Source organism: Gadus morhua, chromosome 18 (genome assembly GCF_902167405.1).
Source record: "Gadus morhua chromosome 18, gadMor3.0, whole genome shotgun sequence".
NCBI classification, from domain to species: domain Eukaryota; kingdom Metazoa; phylum Chordata; class Actinopteri; order Gadiformes; family Gadidae; genus Gadus; species Gadus morhua.
In genome coordinates, this window is record NC_044065.1 from 23,399,083 (window position 1) to 23,425,732 (window position 26,650).

A 26,650-nucleotide genomic window follows, 5' to 3' on the forward strand; every position below is an offset into this window, starting at 1 on the left:
CCAGGGGAGGCACGCCCTCCGCTCCTGCCTGTGGGGTCCCGCCTTCCAGAGGGGGTCCGCCCTCTACCTGGCCTTCCTCCAGAGGGGACCCGCCTTCTAGAGGGGGTCCGCCCTCTACCTCGCCCTCCTCCAGAGGGGACCCGCCCTCTACCTCGCCCTCCTCCAGAGGGGACCCGCCCTCTACCTCGCCCTCCTCCAGAGGGGACCCGCCCTCTACCTTGCCTTCCTGAGGGGTCCCGCCTTCCAGAGGGGGTCCGCCCTCTACCTGGCCTTCCTCCAGGGGTAACCAGCCCTCTACCTTGCCTTCCTGGGGGTCCCGCCTTCCTCATGCCCTGGGGCAGTTTTCTAGCTGCCCGCCTGACACCCCTCCGCTCTGCCCCAGTCCATTTTTTTTTATTTTTTTTATTCCCTCCTCCTGGCTCACCTCCACCCACCCTATTTGGGTTTGACTTTCTTCGTGTTTTTTTTTTGCTTGTCGTGGTTCGCCTGGGAGTCGACCCTTAAGGGGGGGGGTACTGTCATGGTCTGTGTCGTGTTTTGGTGTGTTTCCCTCCTGTGTCGATTACTGCTCCCTCCCCTAATGTGTCTCAGCTGTTCCTCGTTGCGTGTCTTGTGTTTGTTACTTAAGCCCTTGTCTTTCCTTTGTTCCTGGTGCTGTCATTGTGGTTAGTTCGTCCTGCGTGTTCTCAGTTGTCACCTGTGTTCCCTTGCTCCTTGCATCTGCCTTTCGGCAGAAATAAAGTGCTGTTCTCCCTAAACCGTCTGCATCTGGGTCCTACCTGCCTGCACCGCTAACCGTAACATCATATTCACAAAAACAGCAATGAAATGCTTGAATCCCAGGCTACCTTCATCAACGTAATGATATAAAATTTATAAAAAAACCACAAGATAAGTCGCCTAAGACTTAAATAAACACAAAAGTAGTGCAAGCAGGTCGCTGGTTTAGCTAATAGATGAGCAGGGCCTAGTCAACTACATTTCCCGTGATCCTTTGCGGTGATAGGAAGTGAAAGCCTCTCCTCGCCCTGCTCTCCTCCGGGTCGGTCTGTAGTCGCGGTGGAAATGGGCTGAAGCAACACTCGGCTCATCCACGCCAGACCCTAACGCCACATACAACTCCAGAAGAGCCCGACTATTGTGAGTATGACGCGCAGATCTCATGCTTTGGCCTCGTTTTTAAATAAGGATCGGAACGGGAATAAATGTCACACTATATGGTAAAAAACGCGTCAGGTTAACCAGATGTAACCAACAACTGACGAAGGGTCTGTGGCTACCAGGGCATACGGCGGTCGGTGTGATGGGCCTGGTAACATCATCGACTTTATTTATCATCTAGGATTGATTGCCGAGTAAAGTTGACACCTTTGCGCGTCGCTCCACCTAGCCACCTCTCCAGGGCTTTCTTCTTGCTCGGAACAATAAGTCAGTGGAGCAGAGGCCTGGATTGTGACATTATGCCAGAATGATATGATTAGTGACATAGCCCAGCTATCCATACAGACATGCAGCGGGTGACTGTATAGGCCTTCTTCAGCCCAGCAGTAGAGTGCAGGGATGGTCTGGATGACCCTGGATGACCTATCAGCCCAGCAGACCAGTGGGGATGGTCTGGGTGACCTCTTTAGGGCGCAGGTCTGGTCTTAGTGACCCTGGGTGACCTCTTCAGCTGTCAACTATATCCTGCCTTATATCCGCCATTATCATCATGCCTGATGTAAAACCAGTGTAGTAAGAATAGCAGCCCAGACACATTCCGACATACTGACGATACCTACATACAAAAGTTTTCTGTGAGGTTTAAAAAATATACATGTGCAATCGTAACTCATGATAATAGCACATTTAAAATGCAACTTGTCTGAGCATGGTATTGCCAATAGAGGCTTACACAGGTGTGTGTGTGTGTGTGTGTGTGTGTGTGTGTGTGTGTGTGTGTGTGTGTGTGTGTGTGTGTGTGTGTGTGTGTGTGTGTGTGTGTGTGTGTGTGTGTGTGTGTGTGTGTGTGTGTGTGTGTGTGCTGGAGATGTCACGTTAAAATTGTACCGGGGGCGAAAATTGTACCGGCCTACGTCATCAGTAGTTTACATCTTGACAACCTGCCTGGCAACAAACGACGCGATCGTCTGTTGCCGGGCAGGTTGCAAAAAACATTCGGCTCATGTTTCCAAAATACGAAATAACATAATACAGATAACGGATCGCTAGATAACACTTGTTTTTACTTTATATTTGTATTGTATGTAAGTGTTTAATCGAATAGCAACAGACGACGCGATCGTCTAGGAAGGTTCTTGAACATTTGCGTCCTACGTCATTTGACGCGATCGCCCGTTTCCCGGCAACAGACGATCGCGTCGTCTGTTGCTATTCGATTAAACAATTAAATACAATACAAATATAAAGTAAAAACAAGTGTTATCTAGCGATCCGTTATCTGTATTATGTTATTTCGTCTTTTGGAAACATGAGCCGAATGTTTTTTGCAACCTGCCCGGCAACAGACGATCGCGTCGTTTGTTGCCAGGCAGGTTGTCAAGATGTAAACAACTGATGACGTAGGCCGGTACAATTTTCGCCCCCGGTACAATTTTAACGTGACAGAGGCAGTAAGTGTCAGTATTTGCCCAGCTGTGACATCACACTACAGGAATGCTTGAGGTGAAACCCCCACACACACGCACACGCAAACACACATGCGCATTTTAATACAAATCGAATTGTTATGGTTTGTCATTGAGGAACACAAACTGATACTTCCATTTATGACCTTTGTCTGTCTGTCACCAGCCAGTCTGTATGTGTGGGCATGTGCTGCTGGTTGACATAGAGGCTGTGTGTTTATGTCTCTCCATCTCCGAGCAAAACGTACCATCGTACTGCCATCCATCATCGGACCCTAACCCGAAATAATATCTTTGTAGACCTGTATTTAAACGTGTAGACCTGTACCTTGACCTGTATCCTGACCTGTACGCAGACCTGTGTGTAGACCTGTATCAAGACCTGGCTAGACCTGTATGTAGACCTGTACGTAGAACTGTAGTATCTAGATCTGTACACAGACCTGTAAGTAGACCTGTATCTAGGCCTGTATCTAGACCTATACGTAGACCTCTATGTAGACCTTTAGACCTGTATCTAGGCCTGTATCTAGACCTATACGTAGACCTGTATGTAGACCTGTATGTAGACCTTTAGACCTGTATCTAGACCTATACGTAGACCTGTATGTAGACCTGTATGTAGACCTTTAGACTTGTATCTAGGCCTGTATCTAGACCTATACGTAGACCTGTATGTAGACCCTTACGTAGACCTGATGACCTGTATCTAGACCTGTACGTAGAACTGTACGTAGAAGCTTTGATTTTATGATTCTTTGTCCTTATTTGGTCATGTTGTATTTTATCTGGTTGTGCCTCGTCCCCTAGTGGCTGTCCCCTGGTGATGCCCCCCGGTCCCCTAGCGGCTGTCCCCTGGTGATGCCCCCCGGTCCCCTAGTGGCTGTCCCCTGGTGATGCCCCCTGGTCCCCTAGTGGCTGTCCCCTGGTGATGCCCCCCGGTGCGAGGGAGCTGGGAAGGCCGGCGCCATGCCGTACGTGGATCGGTCCAACCGCATCTGTGGGTTCCTGGACGTCGAGGAGAACGAGGGCAGCGGCCGCTTCTTGCGGCGATACTTCATCCTGGACACACAGCAGGGCAGCCTGCTCTGGTACATGGACAACCCGCAGGTTAGATACCCAAACACACACACACACACTCACACACACATTAGTGTAACAATGTGGGTTGTCATTAGGTGTATGTGTCTCGGTTGCGGGTAGCGGGGCTCTAGAGGGAGACCATCGCGGTCAACAATCGCGGGCAACAATCCCTTTCAGCTCCATGTTCAGTCTACTTCAGATTGATGTGGAAGTGGAAGAGGCAGAGACGTCGAGAACCCGACGCAGTCGTTTGAGATTCATAATATCGTCTGGAGGCGCACACAGCTTTTGGCCGTTATAATATATATTATATGATATAGATATCGTATAATATGATATTATGTGTAGATGTAAATAGAGCTCCAGGACTGCCGCTGGAGCACCCGGAGTGTTCTAGAATATTTACAGAACACGGCCAAAAGTTGTGTGCGCCTCTCCATTGCGATACATCCACTGTAAACACGAGTGCATGGTACCGTGGCCGCAAGCTGCTCAGGACCAAACCCCCAACCTCCACCTTGACCCGCCTCAAAAAATGGCACGTTTGTGGAAAGCATATTTTGGGACTGGCTTGTAGTTTCTGTAATTCTGCACCAAGTCTGAATTGCTTGAAGGTATTCAAGTACTGTATTAGGGGCCCACTAACAGCTAAATAAACCGGCCAATAGTTGAATACTAAAAGAAGGTAAATAACTATTGACCAGATGTTTCCTTGACAACACTGAAACAATCTGCTCAAAGATAAGAGAAAAATATTTTTACTTCAATTGATTAGGTCGATAAATAAGCAATGGCGTTATTGATGAAAGTACCTTATAGCTGTAGGTAACTGTGGATTACGCAGAATATACCACTCTGAGGTTGAATAACACTCTAAGGTTTATTTACCACTCTGTGATGGAATATACCACTCTGAGGTTGAATATACCAGTCCGAGGTTGAATATACCCATCCAAGGTTGAATTTGCAACTCTGAGATGGAATATACCTATGTGAGGTTGAATATACGAGTTTGAGGTTGAATATACCACTCTGAGTGTGTGTGTGTGTGTGTGTGTGTGTGTGTGTGTGTGTGTGTGTGTGTGTGTGTGTGTGTGTGTGTGTGTGTGTGTGTGTGTGTGTGTGTGTGTGTGTGTGTGTGTGTGTGTGTGTGTCAATTAGCGGTGCTGTTATAATGTCAATGGTACTACAGGGACCTCTTGTGCTGATAGACGTTGAGATGATGGTTCCACTGTGGACCTCCACAACGTACAGATCATTTATTACACTTCATGTTCTCATCTGCTGTTCGTTTCTATTCTTTTCTTTTTTCTCTGTCTCTCCCATTCTCTTCCTCTTGTCTTCTATTCTTGGTCTCTCTTCTTTGCTCTTCTCCCCTGGTCCCTCCCGTCCACTTCTCTGTTCTTTGCTTCTCTCTTTCTCTAATCTACTCTCTTCCTCTCATCTCCTCTCCGCTCCTCATCTCCTCTCCTCTTCTCCCTTCCTCCTTTCCTCTTCTCCTCTCAACTCCTCTCCTCCCCTAGCTTCCTCATCTCCTCTACTCTTCTCCTGCCCTCCTCTACTACTCTCAAGTCCTCCCTTAGCCTCCTTATCCCCGCTCCTCTTCTCCTCTCAACTCCCCTCCTCTTCTCCTGTCAACTCCTCTCCTTCCCCATCCTCCTCCCCTCATCCCCTCCTCTCCCCTCTAGCCTTCTCGTCTCTCCTCCTCTCCCTCAGCTCTGCTCAGCCTCTTCATACCTGTATTGGGCCGTGTTCAAGTATTTAACAGCATCAACTTAAAACTATAAATCAATTCAAATCAGAACTATATGTCCATTTCCCAAAGTTTTCCCTAAACCATCTGTACTTTTGGATTTGGACTTATGAGTCTCATTTATTTACATTGTATAAATCCCAATAGGTTTTGAGAGTATATCCTTTTATATACTTTTGCTTGCTGGGTGATTATGCATCATAGCGTTGTATTATGTACTGAGTTCTTTTTTTTTCTTTTGATAGAATCTGCCCATAGGAGCAGAGAATGTGGGCTCGCTGAAACTCACCTATATCTCCAAGGTTAGCAGCACTCCCACACACATGCACGCAGAGCGCATACAACCACACACACGCACACATGCAGACCCACACACATGCACGCAGAGCACACGCGCGCACGCACGCGCGCATACAGTCTCCAGAAAATTACCTGATTCGTGTCAACTGCTGCTACTATCCTGATTAGTTGCAACATCCATCCATTCAGGTAAGCTCATTCTATTATTCTGCACTACGGATGAAAAGGTTTGTCGGGGTAAACGGTTCCGGTACAGCAATGTTTGTCGTCAGGTGTTGCTATCTAGTCAAAACTTGAGATGTCCTTGATTAGTGCGGTTCCGGTTCGGCTATGTTTGTCGTCTAAGGCAGGTATTGCTATCTAGTCATAACTTTTGAGTAGTTTATACTGTACTATACTGTTGTTACGAATAAACACAACGCTTCACAGCTACCATGCTACCAACGATCTCAATGCTCATGACATCCAAAGCTGTCGCTTCTGGAATGAACCGGTGAGATCTTATACGGTTCTGCAACATTGACAAAGAATGTTAGCATTATGATGATAGGGCTTAGGTATGTGTTGTGCCCGAAACAGAGTGCTATTGTCATCTATTTATGGCGAAGACAATGGTACAAGAGTTCATCCATGGGATTCTCTCACCATGTACAACACTTCTCTAGTGTCACTTGACCTCTGTGCCTACTTCTGCTCTTCTCTCTCTCTTCCTTTCATCTCCCTTTCATCTTTGAATCCACCTCTATATCTTATTTGCTGATCTCTCTCTCTCTCTCTCTCTCCCTGTCTCTCTCTCTCCCTGTCTCTCTCTCTCCCTGTCTCTCTCTCTCCCTGTCTCTCTCTCCCCCCCCCCCCCAGGTCAGCGATGCCACCAAGTTGCGTCCGAAGGCGGAGTTCTGCTTCGGTAAGCTCGGCCCCATTTAGCTTCTCATTGTCCTTCTGCTTCTCAAGGTCCGATTATTTCTAGTGTCTGATTCTCACCCGTGTGTTTAACGCATCCCTATATGTGGAAACCAATCTTTGGCTTCTGATTTGCGGGATAAAAAATTCTCTCAAAAATTCTTTCTCTCCTTTTCCTCTACCTCTTCCCTCATCCTTTCCTTCCCTTCCTCTCTTCCCTCCCCCTCTGGCCGGCCGTGTTTCCGCTGGGATGTCGGAGGGCTTTTCTCCCGGTGCTAACAGTAGCGTAGCGGTCTGCCAGTTAACAGAATTTTACAGTAGTTGCTCGGTGCTCAATAGCAGGAAACAGTTCACAGATGGGGGGGGGGGGGTGCACGTATTTGTGTGTGTGTGTGTGAGAGTGGAAGTGTGTATGTGTTTGTGCGTGCATGGTCAGGATATTACTGACCCAATTGAAACCTGGAGCCTCTATGTCCCCCTCCCCCGCATTGTACTGGTTCACAAACGCACCCACCACACCACACACACACTTATTTATAGCTTACGTTTTGCATGCATGGCTTGGTGTTCCATCTGTTATCTCTCTCTCTCTCTCTCTCTCTCTCTCTCTCTCTCTCTCTCTCTCTCTCTCTCTCTCTCTCTCTCTCTCTCTCTCTCTCTCTCTCTCTCTCTCTCTCTCTCTCTCTCTCTCTCTCTCTCTCTCTCTCTCTCTCTCTCTCTCTCTCTCTCTCTCTCTCTAGTTATTAATGCAGGAATGAGGAAGATCTACCTGCAGGCCAATGACCAGCAGGATCTGGTGGAGTGGATCAGTGTGCTGAACAAAGCAACCAAGATCACTGTGAGCACATATACACATTCATATACATACACACGCATACAGTATATACACAGACATACATACACACATCCAGATACATGCATACACACACACATATATATATGTATATACATTTACACATTAATATTCACACACACATACATATATACACATTCATATGCATGTACACACATATATATGCATTTACAAAACTTGATATACATAGACACACACATACACACACACACACACACATAAACACACATACACACACAAACCCATATCAACACAGATATTTTTCTTATTATGTTACGTTAGGAACCTTTTGTTTTAGCATTTTAACGAAATGTCAAATTCCTTCTCAAAAGACCAACTCAACGATGGTCCTCAACAGTGTTTCTTACCAACCCTTAAGTCCTCACGGAAGTGGGTTAGGTATAAACGGCACCGGAGGCTTCCAAAGCTCATGCCTCTCCCCGTCAACCACCGAGGAGTTGGTAACTCCTCGGACAACCACTTAATAGTGACCTGCAATCCTTAACCCGTTCCTCTGTGTGTGGTTTATTGGGGGACATCTCTTCAAGGTACCAAAGTCAGGCGAGAGCCACGCCCCCCAGCCCCAGATCCAGAGCCACGGAGAAACCCCCCAGGACCTGCTGGGTGCCATGAAGCAGGTGTCGTACAAGACGGAGATCATAGGAGGGGTCCCAATCATCACCGCCACACAGGTACCCCCCCCCCCACACCCCCAACAGAGTCCCCTGTCCACTCATCCAAACCACCGCTTTGCTCCTTGATAACACACACCTACAAACACTGCAGGTGGCATCTGTAGAGAACACACTTAAGTCAGAAATCCTGAAGTCAGGCGGTTAAAGAAAGCGATGCAAACGCATCTAGATCCACTGTCTGCAGAACCAGACGTATGGTCTCTCTTATCTCTTTACTGAAGCAGCCCCACTTGCACACCACAGAGCATTCAAGCCTTTTTAATACCCCATATAGGCAGTCATGATGACCTTAGGATTTATTTGACCTTGGTTGTGTAGCATGCGGCCACTAGGTCTGCCCCTCTCCTGTGTCTCCTGTGTCTCCTGGCCCTTCAGAGGCTAAGGGTTAGAGGGTCCTGTGTCTCCTGGCCTTTCATAGGCCCCTCATTGAGGCCACTGAAGACCTCGGAGTGGTCTTGCGCACACAAGCAGACACATAAAAAGGCATCAAGGCAGAAACCCTCTCCTTGACTTCCCTCGGCCTCTCCTGCATCTCTGCGGGAGTCCGTCTGCTCGAGGCAGCAGTAGCTGCATTGTTTCCTGACGGCAGGCCCTCACCTGTCCTGTCTGAGCCTGTGCAGCCTGAGCCTGTGCAGTCAGCGCTGGAATGCAAACCTCATGGATGCCATATCAGCGTCCTTGTCCAGATGTTTAAGAGAGACACACTCCCTTCTGAACCCTCCCTCCTTCTCCATCTCTTGTTCTTCCTCTTCTCCTCGTGTCACGTTCTCAGAAGTAATACGCAGGAGCTCTAGAGGAGGTCTCTGGTGGTTTTGAAGCGTGTTACTGGTATGCTCCTGCGGACATTTATGTTCATGCATTCTTTGTGTGTGTGTGTGTCGTGTGTGCGTGTGTTTGTTGGTGTGTTTTTGTTTGTGTGTGTCTGTGTGTTTGTACGTGTGCACGTGTCTGTGTGCGTGTGTGTTTTTGTGTGCGTTAGGAACAAGGGGAGGGGCATAATGGGGCGGAGCGAGGAGGGAGGAGGCGGGGCCAGAACCAGCTTCCCTTCTTTTTGTCCAGAGGGGCTCAGGACCAGGCCCTCATCAAGGCGGGCTTCTGTGTAAAACAGGGAGCAGTGGTCAGTACACACACACACACATACTGTGACACACGCACACACACACGGTCACACGCACACAGTCAAATACACACATGCACGAACGCACGCGTGCGCCTAGAAACACACGGTGACAAACACGCACGCACACACACACACAATGTGCACAGTCAAATATACTGTACACACACACAGTAACTATCTATCTTACTACTATAATAGCAGGCCTGTCGCACCAGTTACTCATGTGCGCATGTGCCAAGCAGCCTGCAGCTCACAGACAACACGCGCAAATGCATAGATACACCGCAAGCACATACATACACACTGCATACATACACCGCACCCACATGCACATGCGCACGAACATACGTGGAAACACACACACACACACACACACGCACACACGCGCACACACCGCACGTCAAGACAAAGGCAGCGACACATGCACGGAAGCGCACGCACACACAAGCATGCGCACACAAAGTACGTCAAGACAATGGCAGCGATACACTCGCCGATCTAAGATGTTATGTTTTGAAACAACGGCTCCGCCATAGACACACGCGCAGGTAAGAACACACACGCACGTGCACACACCGCAGCGACACTCGCCCTTAACGATAACGGCTCCGCCATCGACACAAGCGCAGGTTAGAACGCACACGCAAGCACCGCAGCGACACTCGCCCAGGTAAGACGTTATGTTTTTAAACATAACTGCCCCGCCATCGACACTAGCGCCCAGGTAAGAACACACCCACGCACGCACGCACACACACCGCAGTAGGGCTGTCAATCCTCCCCTCAAATCATATTCGAATTTCTAATGCTTCTTATGTGGAATATTCGAATAATATTCGAATATTTTTTTTTTATTATTTTATTATATCATTATATACACCGATACCATCTTATTATTAGGCCTGCGTCCCGCGTCCACTAGAGGGCGCGTCAACCAAATCTGTTATGTAACATTTGCAACAAGTTTTACCAAATCAATACAAAACTTGTATAAATAGGTAAGATATAACGCCAGAAATATTCATGCAATGATGTTTAATGAAGAAGCTGATGTTCAATCATTCAAATACACACACACACTGCTATTTTACGATGTTATTCTTGGCTGTTTTGACCGTGGCTCTTCCTCAGCCGCTAACTGTTCTGCGTACTCCGAGTAATGCACTGAATGGAGGTGTGCGCTCATGTTGCTCGTAGTCGAGTGGTACTTTAACGACTTGCAGCATAATTTGCAAATGACGGTTTCTCTGGATGTAATCTTCCCGTTTCTCGATGGAAATCCGAAAGTTATGCTTTCCATCTCTGTGTCTGCTCGCGCACTGCTTCCCACCATCTTGTAAGCATACAATGCCGAACGTCACGACGCACGACGTTGACTTTGATTTGCGTCGTTGCTAGGCAAAAGTTAAATGTAATTCTTGACTTGTGCGGCAGTCCTTGATTATGCGGCACTTGTCAATAAAATTTGCTATAAAAAAAAAAAAAAAAAAGTTTGAACGTTAGTTGCCGCACTCGAATGTTCTCCTTTTTTAAAAATTCGAATTATATTCGAATAGCGAAGTTCGTTTTGACAGCCCTACACCGCAGCGACACTCGCCTAGGTAAGACGTTATGTTTTAAAACATAACTGCTCAGCCATTGACACACGCGCCCAGGTAACACGTTCTGTCAATAGACTGTAGAAGTTGTGATAAAAGCAGGGAAGAGACAATTTCTCACCTCGACGAGCAAGGTCTTTCATTTTGTCATATAAAATCTGTTAAATTCAAACATCACACCGACCGGCATATCAACACATAAGACACGTGATCTTAAAGAGACAGTGTCCCTATTACACAGAACGAAAACATGTCAATAACACAGTATGGTGAATTATGTCTATAGAGTCCACCATGTATATTACCCTTCTCCTGACTGATAGTTTTAGTTGTTTTAGTTTGATTTTTTTGTTTTGTGTGTATGCTATGTGTGACTGTAGGCTACTGCTGCTTGTCTTGGCCTGACATTTGTACTCCTGAATAATACTACCCCTAAGGCCGCGTTCACATCTAGCGTTTTTTGTAATGGGGAAAAGTTGAGCCAACAGTTTTTTCAACAAAATAAAAAGCTGGCAGCGTTTTTTGTCCTATAAGCGCCGAGAGCGTTTTTTCTATCGCCTAGCAACGAACACATTCTAGACCCGACGTTACTATGTATCCTGGCTAGAGCCCATTAGACATGTCGTAGATCTCGACATAATTAAAACTATTAATCGCTCCACCGGCACTTTCCCGAGTGATTTGTCCGCCATTGTTTCTTGTTTTGACAGTTCAGAGTTTCCTTCGTGACGAAGTGTCAATGTTCCGCTTGTGATTGGTCAGTTGCCCAAAAGACGCATGACGTCGGCCGCTTTCTTCCTGAAAGTTTAACTTTTTTCAACGCTCCGTATGGCAGAAAAAAACGCTGGGAGAGGCGTTTAAAAAAACGGCCGTGACTTTTTCCAGAAACGCTCTGCTCCATAGGAAAATAATGTAAAACAAGCGCTGGCAGATTTAAAAAAAACGCTAGATGTGAACACGGCCTAAGGTAGTATTTTCTCCTTAGGAAATGTAAATTACCTTATATGTGAATGAGGAGTAGAAAGTCTGTATTTCTCACACCACTTCAGTGTTCAGCCTGTTGCCTTTTGTTGGCACTGCTTTTTTAGGGTAATTTGCGGTGAACAAATGTTTACGTTGTAAAATAATAGGCAAAATGTTAATATATTATGCGCTCTGAAATTTTTTACATTATCGGCTGGGGTTTCCACAGTATTGCTATGGGTTTAATTACAGACAGAGGTTGAGCGCGCACAACTCGCTCGCGAAACCTCTAGTATAACTAATTAACTAAATACATACAACAATACACTCAAACCTCTGCAAGCAAGTAGACTTCAGGTGTGCAGTAGTTCTCAAGTTGTTCTGAATAGATCACTAGATACTATGACCCGTCAGTTAGAATGACTTAGAATGACATGTTTCGATATGATGTGTGTCATTCTCTGATCTTCCTCATGACCCTCCTCTTCCTCAGATGAAGAACTGGAAGAGAAGGTACTTCATGCTGGACGAGAATGCCGTCAGCTACTTCAAATCTGACCTGGTGAGACAGGGAGACGTGCGCGCACAGGCACACAGACAACACACACACGCCACACGCACACCCAAACGCATACACACGCAGTTGATTTGACCATTATAATTAAAGGGGACCTATTATGCTTTTTCAACTTTTATGACCTAAAAGTTGTTATAATGATCGATAGTCATGTTTAACCATACTAAAGTGTCAAATAATGACGTACATGCATTTCGACGTATTCCCTGCTGACAGTCTGGGGTGGCTGTGCAGAGCGCTAAACACTCGGGACAACGTTTGAGATTCACTTGTTCACATTTCCGGGAAATCATCTACGTAGATGCACTCCTGCCGCGCCCCCATATGCCTGGTCAAACTGCCCGCTCACGCGCTTCAAGGAAGGTAACCAGTCACAACGGAGTTGGGTTGGCAGGAGGGGGGCGAGGGGGTGGAGAAGGACGAAACCGAGCGTTGAAAGAGAATGCTGAAAGCCCCAGATGAGGGGAAGAGTTTCCCGAAAATCGACATCGTTTTTTGTGTATGGTTAAACATGACTATCAATCCTATAACAACGTTTATAGGTCATAAAAGTCGAAAAAGCTTAATAGGTCCCCTTTAACACATTCTCAACATACCATCCCAAGCCCTACCCCCAAACAGTGATCTCAAAGCACCATGTTGGATCAATACTTTCTCTTTATTCAGTGGATGCTGACCAAAGGTATAGATATTAGGGTTGTTACTGTATGTGTTCACATACAGTGAGACAGCATTACCTCTGTTCATCACATTTAGGATGGTCTAATGTACCCTTTGCCAAAGGGCATATGAAATGAGGCATTGAAGCAGTCTTCCTTAGTGTGTAGCGTGTTAAACCAGCTCTCATCATGGCTGGTCCTTCCATACTTAATTTCCCTCGGTTAGGAACTTCCCGGATAAAGAAAGGATATTTTACCAGAGCCCATGACCCTGCTTCGGACCCCTAACATTTATCTGAGGATATATTGTGAAACCCATCATGAGCGAGGATGTTTGTCGTGCTGCGTTGCACACACGCCCTGCAGTGGCTCGTCTGGACTCGTGAAGACGTGCGCTCTGGCATTCCTTCACCGATGCAGAGAGGCAGCGCGTGCGTGTGTGTGGTTCAAATTTCATGTGTGTGTGTGTGTTTGTGTTGGGTTCCTATCTCATCTGTGTGTTTGTGTGTGGTTCCTATCATCAGTGTGTGTGTGTGTGTGTGTGGTTCCTATCTCGTCTCAGGGTTAGTGTGTGTGTGGTTCCTATCTTTTCTCAGGCTAGTGTGTGTGTGTGGGGGGGGACGGTCCTATCTCATCTCAGTGTAAGTGTGTGTGTTACTTCTACATTCTATGTAGAAGTGGGATTGACTGTCTTAACTAACATCATTGCCTTACGCCTGGGCATGCACATGCGTGCACGTGCACGTGTTTGTCAAGTGCGCTCAAGCCTGCTGCATTATGGGCCGCAGGGCTGCTGGCTCCGCCTTATACCCACAGGTGTGTTGCTTCATGGCTGTCTGAGCAGTTCATAACATTGCAATATTGCGATTGATTTTAAAATGTTTAGCTACCCTTGCCTACACCCAAATTTAGGATTTAGTTTGTAATCAGTAAGGCAGGTTAACAAGCAAAGCAACGCAGGCGCGCTGGAATTGAAAGCACAGCGACGCCACCGATATAGAATGACGTGTTGGAGCTTGGCAAAGGCAACTATGTTATTACGTCAACAAATCGATATATATCTTATACATTCTTCTTGAAAATATCGATATGACTTTTGGTCCATCTCGCCCAGCCCTAATACATATACAGAGCTGCCTTTTCCATTGATAGGGTGCAGAGTTATTTTCCTTTTGCTGCTAGTGGCTTTTTAAGGATCAGTTACCTGCTGCACAGTGGTGTTGTGAGGAGCATGTTATGTGGTTAAGCCTGTTGAGACAAGAGGTACACAGGGTTTAGAACAGGCTGCTTGGTGTGTTTTAGGCATTTTTCTCTTTTTGGTTCCATTCATCTATCTGCTTCTGAATATTGTCAAAACCGTGTTTGAAGAAAAATCAATAAACAAGAACATCTCTCATATCTTAACATGGCATGATTAATTTTACATTTTTGGGTGAAAGGTCATTTGATCAATGTATAATGTACGCTTCTAAATGTTACACTCATTCTAATGTTTTCAGTAATGCTCCTGAAAGAAAATAAGGCTTTACTTCAATGAGTCCAGTAACGCATTTGGTTTCTGTTGCCTTGGTCTGATACAGCTTTCGTTTCTCCTCCTCCTCTATATGAAGGTATTATTGTAGCAAAAGTTTTTAGCACCTGTAACTGCAGAATTTGAATGCGTACACTAAAGTCACAGTAAATTTGAAGTCGTATATATTTATTTTGCATGTGTACTCTAAAGTCACAAATGTGTAAAAGTACATTTGTAGTCGTAAATATTTTTTATACCATTGTAAACACAAAATAGGGTCTACGAGTACGCAAATCTGTGTTACAGGTGCACAAATCCTTTTGCTACAATTATCGCAGCAAAACACATTCGCACACCCGTGTTTCATAATCTGAGATCATGCCCAAAAGGTGTGCATTCGTAAACCCAAATTTGAACTAATGCATCAGAAGTTGCACATCTGTGAACGCTATGTTAATTCAGCATTTTAATGAGCGAGCACAAATCCATTTTACAACTGCTCGAATCTGCTCCTGCAAGTCTCAGCTCTGGGTTTTTTGCAGGTTATTAGTCAAAGTATTCGTGGGTATCCAACATTATGTTAAATGAAATGACTTAGTTCAAGTGAATTCTCCCCAAAGTATTGCATTAACATTTCTGAATTTATGTTATGGCGACCATTAAAATACATTGAAGGACATTTGCGGCATGTTAATGAAATACTTTGGGGGGAATTCACTTGAACTAAGTCATTTCATTTAACATAATGTAGGATACCCACCTCCGTTCAGTAGGACGCCCTCTTCACTTCTCCAGAAAGAAACGTATCCCGCGCTGAGTATGCTGCGATCTTTATAGCTCCATGGCTGGCACGCGGTGGGTCCCAGTATAATTTGAGAAATGCATCCCTGCCGGCGATTTTCATTGGATTAGGAAACTATGGGCGGGACTATTTTGTCCCGCTCACGGACGCTCTGGCATCTACGGATACGAATACTTTTGCTACACATTTACCAACTAGACGTGGTGCAAAACAACCTGCAAAAAAAACCACAGCTGAGACTTGCAGGAGCAGATTCGAGCAGTTGTAAAATGGATTTGTGCTCACTCATTAAAATGCTGAATTAACATAGCGTTCACAGATGTGCAACTTCTGATGCATTAGTTCATATTTGGGTTTACGACTGCACACCTTTTGGGCATGTTCTCAGATTATGAAACACGGGTGTGCAAATGTGTTTTGCACCAACTGCGCTGCAATAATTGTAGCAAAAGGATTTGTGCACCTGTAACACAGATTTGCGTACTCGTAGACCCTATTTTGTGTTTACAATGGTATAAAAAATATTTACGACTACAAATGTACTGTTACACATTTGTGACTTTAGAGTACACATGCAACATAAATATATACGACTTCAAATTTACTGTGACTTTAGTGTACGCATTCAAATTCTGCAGTTACAGGTGCTAAAGACTTTTGCTACAATAATACCTTCATACTCTGACACCTCCTTTTTTGCTTTTCTCCTCTCTCCTCTCCCCTCCCCTCTCCCCTGCTCCTCCTCTCCCCTCCCCTCTCCCCCGCTCCTACTCTCCTTTATCCTCTCCCCTCCCCTTTCCCCTGCTCCTTCTCTCCTCTCTCCTCAGGACAGGGAGCCGTTGAAGGTGATACCCCTGAAGGAGGTGCACAAAGTGCAGGAGTGCAAACAGAGGTCAGCTACTCCTGTCTGTCTGTCTGTCTGTCCTTCTGTCTGTCTGTCTGTCTGCCTGCCTGCCTGCCCGCCCGTCCGTCTTCATGTCTGTCCGTCCTTCCCTCCGTCCGTCCCCATTCCTGTGTGTATGTTGCATTTATTGGTAGCCTACAAGTTGGATACAATAAAAACTACAAACATGGAGATTTGTTTATAACCTTGATGACTGTTAGCGACTGTTAACGTCAAAATCTTTTACGTTTTAATCAAGCTAATAACTACATAAAACATATATATGAGTGCTATATGTTTAAATAAGTAAGGTATCTTAGGAGCCTATGAAATCCGTTTTATTTTTTTCCAAATTCCGTTTTTTCCGTTTTAATTTTCATGAATTCCGTTTTTACACTTAAAGCAATTTAAATCATCAAAACGAGTGTCAAATAAGTGCGAACGAATACAATTCTTACAATTTAATCAGATAGAAGACTACATTTATTAAAACATCCCAACATTGCACTGTTTTTAGTTCTTCAAATAAAAACAACATGACATAAATAATAAAGTGCTTATAAACTCTTTTTTTATAAACTCAAATTGTGGTTTGAAGGGGCGTGCCCTGGCTACGGTGTTCATTGTTTTTTATATGGATTTTGGACTTCAAGTGGTCATCGCACGTATCTTTGCGTTTCCAATCGATAGTATGTTGACATATTCTACAAAACAGCTGATCACCTGAGTGATAGAAGTGTTTTGGATATTGTTCCGCTCCAAGGGCGTCAGTTCATTTTTAGAAGTGGTGGGGACAATAACCATAAGCTTGAGTGTGGTTTGAAAAGTGCTGGGTACCCTTATGTAAGCTATTCATCCATTCAACGCTGCATTACAATATGCTCTACAGTGTGTATTGTGAGGTGTTGAAAATCCAACAATAAAAGTTGAAAACCACAGTTGGTAATTTGGCTTGTTTTGCAAAATGGCGTAGGAAACATCAGGGTATTGGCTCGGGATATGTAATACTAATACACACAGGACAAAGAACAGTGTTGGCAATTTAACACTTATCTTGACATCAACAAAGTTTACCAGACAAACAATGCCAGACTGTAAAGGGGGTACGAAATGAAACGAGGTACTGAGCATCAGCCTTTTAAAGACGAGCAAGGGCTGCTGGTAGCATATGTTATGCTGCATAAAAAAATTAAAAAAGCGCCCAGAGGAGAATTGCATCTGCCAAATCCTGACCACCAGTAAACACTTGCGAAGGACCAATGTAGACTTCACTCGTTACAACATCATAAGCAAATTGCCCGCAAATAAAATCCCCTACAGTTTAGGATAATCACACAGGTTATGCAAGAACATATTTATGTCAGGATAGGCCTACCAGGCTCCAAGTCGTCACATATCTCAATCAGACAAATCAACTATAACCATATTGGCATAGCAATCGCACCGTGTGTAGCTGCTACTAGCTGCAATCTATGTATACAATGCATACTAGCTGGAGCACCAACCAGAATCAGATCACAATCGCTTAGGACCGTGGGTAACCTTTGGCCAGGTCATCACGAGCAAACAGAACCAGCAGCAAAGTTTACGTAAACCAATTTCTTACCTTATGTGGCCCTCCACATTCAGGCTAGATTATGTATCCATATCGTTATCCAGTGTCACAAACATGCTTTTTACAGGAAGCAAAAGGATCGGCTATTTTCTGAATAAAAATGTCAATTTTGGCTGTCTGTCTTGAAACTTCTTCAGTGCGTTCACACCAAACGCGACGGGGTGACAAGATCCCATACAAAGTTAACGTAGAGACGGGTATCGGGCGAATTTTTTGATTTGTTTTGATTTGTCGTGCCACACTTTCGCCGTGCACAGGAGAGCGCGTTCACGAGGATTTGTGGCGCGACAAATTCGCTCGAGTTGAAATATTTCAACTTTGGCGCGAATTTCGCGTGATGACAGCCAATCAGCGTTCAACAGCGTGGCCACTGAGTGACATGTGTAACATAACAACCAATCAGCATTCAACTGTCAAACTCAGTGCAGTGCAGTCCGGGGTGAACTGCAGCATGGAGGAGAAAGTGATTGTTGCCGTTTGCGACTCTCGGAGCTCTATATATAATAGTATATAATATAATATAATTGTATCGATCTACCGGTCGATCTTCGTTCCAATCCTCACCTATGGTCATGAGGGTTGGGTGATGACCGAAAGGAAGAGATCGCGGGTACAAGCGGCCGAGATGAGAAGGGTGGCTGGTGTCTCCCTTAGGGATAGGGTGAGAAGCTCAGCCATCCGTGAGGAACTCGGATTAGAGCCGCTGCTCCTTTACTTAGAAAGGAGTCAGCTGGGTGGTAAGGATGCCCACTGGGCGCCTCCCTTGGGAGGTGTTTCAGGCACGTCCAGTGGGGAGGAGACCTCGGGGAAGACCCAAGACTAGGTGGAGAGATTATATCTCAAAACTGGCCTGGGAACGCCTCGGGATCCCCCCGTCAGAGCTGGTCAATGTGGCCTGGGAAAGGGAAGTCTGGGGCCCCCTGCTTGAGCTGCTCCCCCCGCGAGCCGACCCCGGATAAGCGGATGAAGATGAGATGAGATATAATTGTATATATAATATCACGGCCAAAAGCTCTGTGCGCCTCCGGATGGCCGTTGCACGGGGTGCTCTCATAGGGATTGGGCTTCTCTTGGTTTGTTTACCGGCGTTTCTATGGGATCCGGTCTTGTGTGTTCCAACGGTTTATTAGGTAGGCCAATCTAATAGATGTCTTCATGCGTGCCTATCGCATGATTTTAGACTCTTTTAGAATGATTTCGGTTGAGTATGCAGGGATTTTTTCAGTCGTAATTGGTTTGCACATTTTTAAAAGTGGTGGGGACAAAATACTATCGACGCCTATGTTCGGCTCTGAATTTGGGGGTTAGAACCGAATTATGGGCGCTTCAACTTCTTCTTCGGCTACTTGTTAGGAGCGGGGGCGGGACCTATTGTTTGCATTCCCGCCACCTAGGCTGGAGTGGTGGACCGGGGATTTTTTTTTACATTATTGTGGGAGTGACTGCTAAACATTCAGTGACGTTGATGTCACCTGTGTTGTTTCCCTTTTCCCTCGAAACTGAATTTCACCAAAATAATGGCGAATTCCGCTGCATAATGTAAATGTGACTTGTGATGTGCCTTGTCCCTGTTGCATGTTATATGTGCTGCAGAACAGGAACCTGCTGGAAATCAGTTATTTTACTGAGATAGGCCCGTTTTAAATTTAAATATTAGCCAAATTTTAATACTTTCCTGTATAATTTAAAAAATAAATAGACATAAATAAAAAAAAATTATCAGTAGATTCCGTTTTTATTGTCCAATTCCGTGATTCCGTCCGTGTTTTCGTTATAGCGGAAATCATAGGGCCCTAGTATCTGTATGTTGACTGATTTAGCTTGAGCATTTCATGCTGAAAATCTCACTTTTATATGTTACCTTATGGCTGAGAGACCTCACTGATGAAAGACTTAACCATTAGCAGTTCTGAGTGCTTTTTATTCTTCCTATATTCCCAGGTCGGACATATAATCAAACACAGCAGGGATTTGCTCTGTGAATTGACCAAACCTTTTGTTTGTTTGATTCTTCTCAGTGATTTGATGATGAGGGACAACCTGTTTGAGGTGGTTACCCAATCACGGACCTTCTACGTACAGGTGAATGTTCTGATAGGCTGAATTCTTTCATTCCTTTTCTTCTGATTGGACCTCACCTCAATGATATGTGTCCACATTCAGTGTCAATAGTTTTGGATAAACACCTAATCAGTGAAAAGACTGTGGCTTTACATCTTAAAACTAATGGGCCTTTTTTGCTGCTTTTGTGTTGCCCTGTCTCTCTCATCTTGTTTTTGGTCAGGTTGAACTAGCTTAGAGGTTGAGATTATTCTCCATAGGTCGATTAACGCAATCATTTTTTGCATCTAAAAATGTATTTTAAATACAAATTTTGAAGATCTACCTGTCTCTCTGTCTCTCTCGCAGTCAGACAGTCCAGAGGACATGCACAGCTGGATCAAGGCTATCTCAGGGGCTATTGTGGCTCAGAGGGGCCCCGGGCGCTCGGCCGCTACCGTGAGTACACCTCCCAGACCTGAGGGCCCCTTAATATCAGCAACCCAACCTGGACCCAACCTGGTCTCACAGGAATCCGTGAAATTACCACGGACGCGTAACTCAAAATCTGTGGAATCATCACGGAAAAACGCCAATTTCCGTGATATGGCCACGGATTTTGCTCCAATGCAAGTCATATATATATATATATATATTAGAGCTGTCAGTTAAACGCGTTATTAACGGCATTAACGCAAATAAAATTTAACGGCGTTAATTTTTTATCGCACGATTAACGCAATTATTTTATATAAAAAATAAAAAAAACTTTTTTTTTTTCTTTGGCTCAAAACAAAGAAGCAGTAGCCTGACTGCTATGTTCAAATGACATTTGTTCAAAGCAGTCGTTTAATTGCACTATAGGCTCTTTTTTTGTATCGTCCTGTTTTGATCAGTGTATATGCCAATGTTGTTATCAATAAAAAATCATTTGCACAAGGCAAGCCGATGCACTTCACCATGTTGATAAGAGAATTAAAATGAGAAGAATTATGGGACAAAAAAATCAAGGGATATTTAGCATAGAAAATAATTTGCGATTAATCACGATTAATTAGAGTTAACTATGACATTAATGCGATTAATCACGATTAAATATTTTAATCGCTTGACAGCTCTAATATATATATATATATATATATACATATATATGAATAAAATTCATATTGACGATATGGCACTATATCTCTATTCCCATCAATGCACCAATCTTGAATTTAATAGATCATTTCGTTGCTTTGAGGAGGTCTGGTGGTCTCTGTATATAATAAAAAATAATCAAATATACATACCGAAATAAATAAATATATATAAATATGTATTTGTATTTATTTGTATATCTTGGAACCCTTCACCTTTATTTGTGCGAGGTTGGACAGAGTCATCCTCCTGCGCTGTGGTCATCAGAAGGAAGAGGAAGTCATTTGACAGGGTGTCATTTGGCCCCTGAGTGGGGGTCAAAACAACAGCCATCACAGATGTGTGTTGTTCTTTTCTTTTTTTTTATCAATACTATTTTAACATTTCGGTAGAAAAATATATTTATTAGTAATTAGCTGCACAACAAATCTTCTAGAAAACCACTGGATTCATCTCTCAGTAATAAGTGGCCCAGTGGGCTGACATCAGAACACCGGTAGATTAAGCATAAACCGTTATTTTTTTTCTAGAGGGTAAGGGGCAGAGCAGGTGTTGCCCCCAGACATGTCGGAGTTGTGCTTGGGTGCGTGTGGGGACAGCTGGTTTATCGGGGTGATTATGGCCCAATGCACCCTCTTTGTTTTTAAAGGGTGCAGCCTTAACCAGCCAAGATTGGGTGTGATGGACAGATGAGGCTGCTTCACCCAGCCATCCCCAGCCACACTCCATAACAACAACAACATAACGTGATCATAACAGGGACATCTCAGGATACTACGATATAACTTCATATCACCGAGAACAAATAACAAACACCTAATGTCTATTTACCTTCACCCAGTGTTACGGAATGTGCATGAACTTGTTGCCATATTTGATATTGTTTATTTTGCATTATTTCAGCTTTTCTTTTTCCCAGGTATAAATTCCCATACCTGTTGTGGTTGTGTCATTCTCATGATGACATCAGAGGTTTGGTTTCTTTTCTACACAATAAGGACCATGTCATTTGTCCACATAACTCGACCACACACCACACACCCCCAGCACCTCTCTCTCCCCCTCTCTACCCTCCACACAAAGGAGCCTCTCCCCCTATATTTGTCTCTCTCTCCTCATCTGACCCGAAACTTTCTCCTCCCTCCCTTTGGTTTTTAAATCACAAAGTACCATTCTGAAAGGAAGACTTGGCTCCAAAATGGAGTTCAGCTCCAACATGGAGGCCGCGCGGGGCCTGAAGACACTTCATTCTTTGAGACTGAGCTTTGCACTGTGTTGTTTTCAGATACGTCAGGCAAGGAGGCTGTCCAGCCCTTGTATTGAGAGGTATACCACGATCTACAGTGGGGAATGCCGCACGTATGTGACCCCGCCCCGACCCCTCTATACCTCCCCTCGTTCTAGTTTAACTAGCCCCGCCCCTACTGACCCAGCTAGCCCACAACCCAGCACCCGCAGTTGCATGCTCACCTGCCAGGCCCTAGCTCCTGCACTTCTATTTGTATCTGTGTTGAGCCAGCAGCACCAGAACCCTGGAAGCACTGGCCCTGTCAGAACCAGAGGTCCTCTTTGGTCTTTTGATTGACCAAGGTTAACTCTGAGCACCGTTCTAATGCTCGGTTTCTAAGTACTAGGATCTCACAGGAAACCATTAACAGTTAGCTAAAGTTTATATTTTAGTTCCATCCACTGACCATCACCGTCCCAACTATGCTAGCTACATTAGCATTAGCATACCTAAACACTCGTCCATGGTAGAACCGGCCAAGACCATCATTGTACTTTTAAGTTATTGATCTTGATCATAGAGTTATGTTCTATTGACCTGCCCTGTCCACAGATGCTTCCAATCAACAGTCGCTTATGCTTGTGTGCTTATCATTAGCTTCCTGTTAGCAGCATAACATCATCCTCCATAAGCCATATCCCAAAACCGGCCTCCGTCCAGACGCTACAGGCCTAAGGTTGAGACCTGAATCGAATCGGACCCTTGCTAACCACCTGGCTACGACTGCTATGATCTCCTTGAGAAAGACGGTCACCATATTATAGCTCCACATCATAGCCCTCCCAATCTACTCATTTATTTTAGTATTGTCGCTATACCCAAAGGTACAGGCTTATGAACATGCAGCTAGCTCTCTTGTCTTACTGTTTGTCTGTCTGCTGGTCTGTTTGTTTAGCATTTGGTTTGTTGGTCTCTGTCCGTCAGTTTATATTGGTACTTTTAAACATTTCAGTCCCACGCAATATGCAGAAATTAACCTAAACCGTGCTGATACTTTGCAACTCCAAGCCACCTCTTTTGCATATTATATCTGGCTTCTAATAACAATAATATCTGATAGTCATCCAAACACCCCCTGTACTCCACTGCTCACATATGGCAAATATTTCTGTTTGTATTGTGAGAGACTGACTGTGTATCTTTTGTGAGAGTGTGACTCTGAAATAATAACTTTCCCTGAACTGTCCCCGCTTGCCACTTCCTCCAACCGCTGCTCATCGCCCAATCGTGTGCCTTGTTGCTTCTGTGCTTCCTGAGCAACCACTTGGCAACGGCAGTGCTACCGTTTTGTGTACATGTCACTCAAAATGGGCCATCACACACAGAATATTGCTTTTCCACTGCACCCTCCACTACAACGTTTTTAAATGCAATGCTTGAAAAGAGCCCTCCGAGAGCTTGTTAGTACCGTCAGAACATGTTTGCCTGCATTGAACATGCTAATTATGTTAATAGCATGTCCCCATAGGCACACAGGTCCTAGAGCTCTGCCACACTTGACATCATCGTCACGCTCCTTAAGAGACGTCAAGGCGCCTCCCTCATGGCCTACTGCAGTAAAACATATTTCAAAATGCTTGTGCTCTGAGCTCTCGAGGAACACTGCACGTTACCATGATGATGTTTCCAAGGCAACATGCGAAACCAGTCCATGCCGCACTGTTCCCAAAGCAGTTGGAAGTGCAAACTTATTTTATTGGCCCAATTTATTAACTGTTTTCCTTTCCGGCCACTGCACCTGGTTTAACCGCTAAGACAAAAACCTGACATCTTCCCTTGGTCTTCTCTTCTCCTCGACTCCTCGACTCCTTGAATGTCACTTCAAACAGGGAGAAACAAAACGTCCTCCAAATCTTTCCTCTCACCATGAAGATAATTGGCCACTCCTTCAGTGCTTAAGGAGGAATAAGAGTGGGTCTCTGCTGAAGGAGCGTTCAGCTGTGGCAAATTTGGGTCTAGGCTGTTACATACAGGCTGTTACATACCGGCTGTTACAGACAGGCTGTTTCAGACTGGCTGTAAGGTGCCAAGACACGTTTTGTCGGTCAGGTTTGAGATGTGGTGTGACGGCTAAAGATTAGCTTGCCCTCTACAGACCTATTCAGTCTTACCCATGCCTAATGGGTCTGATTTTCAAAACCTCAAACCCTTACCATTCGACTACCGTCCATATATCCAGTCATTGCTCCGTTCCCATGGCAACTCATCATTCAATCAATTAATCGATCATCTAACCGTACATTATTCCATTCATATACCAATTGTGTCATCTATCAATCCTAACTTCAACCAATCTGTCCTACTTTGAACAAATATTTTCCCTTTTTGTCTAAATTTTCCTTTTTGCTAATTTCTGTCATTATCCCCTTCTTACCTCCCTCTGCCTTCACCTCCCTCCCTCCCTCCCTCCTCCTCCCCCTCTCTTTTTATTCCTCTCTCCTATTTTCCTCTCCACCCCCCCCCCCCCCTCTCTCTCTCTCTCTCGCTCTTGCTCTCTCTCCACTCTCTCTAGGACCCCGGACCGGCCCAACCCCCTGATGCGGAGCCACACCTCCCACAGTGCGCCGCCACCCCAGCGGACGCTGAGCCTGACGCTGGACACATCCCCCACGGCGCCGGGCCACTTCCTGGGCCTGTTGCCGTGGCGGCTGAGCGGCGTGGGGGCGGGTGCGGCCACGGCGATGGCCCTGATGCGGGCCCCGGCGCACTCCCGCCTCTCGCTGCAGGAGACGCGGCGGCGCTCGGGCAAGTGAGCGAGGAGCGGGAGGGGTCGCCGTGGAAACGCCGCAGCAAGGAGCCCGAGTCCACGGCGGGCGCTGGCGAGCGGCTGAAGAACTACAACGCCGAGGAGTCCGACGTTAAGACAAGCCTGGTCTGACGTCGCCCTGACAACCACCACGGGGCCACACACACACACACACACACACACACACACACACACACACACACACACTGTGGGGCACCATCAGATAAGTTGTGATTCTTCGACACACACGTTCATGCCCAAAGCCAAATTAATCCTCCCCTCCTCCTCTGTCGTTGCTCTTATTTATGACGTGTGCTGCTGCACCCGTCAGCGCTTCATCCGCGAAAAAGAAACAAGAAAAATGTATACTAAGAAAAGCAGAGGACTACAAAGCATATTTCTATAGCCCAAACGCGGTGGTGCTGCCCTAACTGTGGTGACAATGGACGTGTCAGAGTATGAGTCAGTGACCTGGAGGTTGTCTCGGTCTGATCCATCCTGAGGAGGGCAGCAGTCTGAAGCAGCAGATTAGAGGTCGTCTCAGCCTGATCCACCCAGAGGAGGGCAGAAGCCTGGAGGTCTGATCCACTCTGAGGTGGGCAGCAGTCTTCACATCCTGTCGCTGTCTTTTCTAACGTTTCAGCCGAAATTAAAGAATGTAGGGCATATTTTTATCGACAATACACCTACCGTTGAGACGGTAAAAAATAAAGAAAAGATGGTTGTCTAGCAACAGCTAGGACATAGCTTCTAGCAATAAAGAAAACTGTACAGATCTTCTTGAATTGAGTGTAGCCAGTGTCACCTATGTAGACGTTAAGGTAGGGAGGTTGGTTGATTGCGCTAACGCCTCCATTATAGTGAGGTAGATCCCTGTAGCCTGTAGACGCTGGGTCTGTTGGTTTATACCACTCAGTCAGCGAGTAGTCCCTTGGTTATGGTGGGGTGTGTTTTTAATCTGTTGTACTTGTATTCCGGATTTGTGTTTTTACTCACAATGTGAAAAAACAAAAGAACATTTAGGAAAGAATGTGAGTATATTTGTAAGTTACTGCCCTTTATAGAAACGTGCATGAGTATGCACGGTAAATTCACTCTATTATTTCTTTCTCGCTCTCCTGTCTTTTGACGTCGTTCTGTTCTCCCGTTAGCTCTCCGTTTAACACAAGCTGCGTAAAAAGTGCCTGTACTGTTATTTACAATTGGACATTGGGATCATAAAATAAATTTAACATTTTTAGCCGTTCCATATGTGTGCTCAATGTTCTTAGAAAAAAATGTCAATCTTTTATTTATGTTTCAGGCTTGAAAATAAATATAAATAAAAACGACTTTTTACAATTTTGCCTATCCTGTTCTATTCAAGCATATAGGTATTAGAGAATTAACAGGAAATGTAATAATTATTCTTTCTGTGATTCCAAAGCACAGTTAATAAGACACTTTGATGATTACGTTTATAATAGCAAAGGGTAATGACTTAACTTCTGCTTGG

At 45.1% G+C, this 26,650-nt stretch overlaps 1 protein-coding gene across 6 annotated transcripts; it reads left to right on the forward strand.

The window, feature by feature from the left end:
- The first annotated feature begins 991 nt into the window (after positions 1-991).
- On the forward strand, positions 992-26,496 carry LOC115531159 (pleckstrin homology domain-containing family A member 1). Of its 6 annotated transcripts, none has more exons than XM_030340257.1 (13): positions 992-1,140; positions 3,438-3,737; positions 5,709-5,765; positions 6,622-6,667; positions 7,404-7,501; positions 8,065-8,208; positions 9,191-9,328; positions 12,386-12,454; positions 16,271-16,335; positions 19,960-20,023; positions 20,351-20,440; positions 22,407-22,480; positions 24,922-26,496. In XM_030340257.1, the coding sequence occupies exons 2-13, from the start codon at positions 3,597-3,599 to the stop codon at positions 25,160-25,162; spliced, it is 1,227 nt and encodes a 408-aa protein (XP_030196117.1). In that variant the 5' UTR covers positions 992-1,140; positions 3,438-3,596; the 3' UTR covers positions 25,163-26,496. The 6 variants fall into 6 exon arrangements, with proteins under 6 accessions (XP_030196117.1, XP_030196119.1, XP_030196116.1 ...); XM_030340259.1 differs by having other exon boundaries at positions 22,407-22,447; XM_030340256.1 differs by lacking the exon at positions 22,407-22,480.
- Positions 26,497-26,650: the final 154 nt, after the last annotated feature.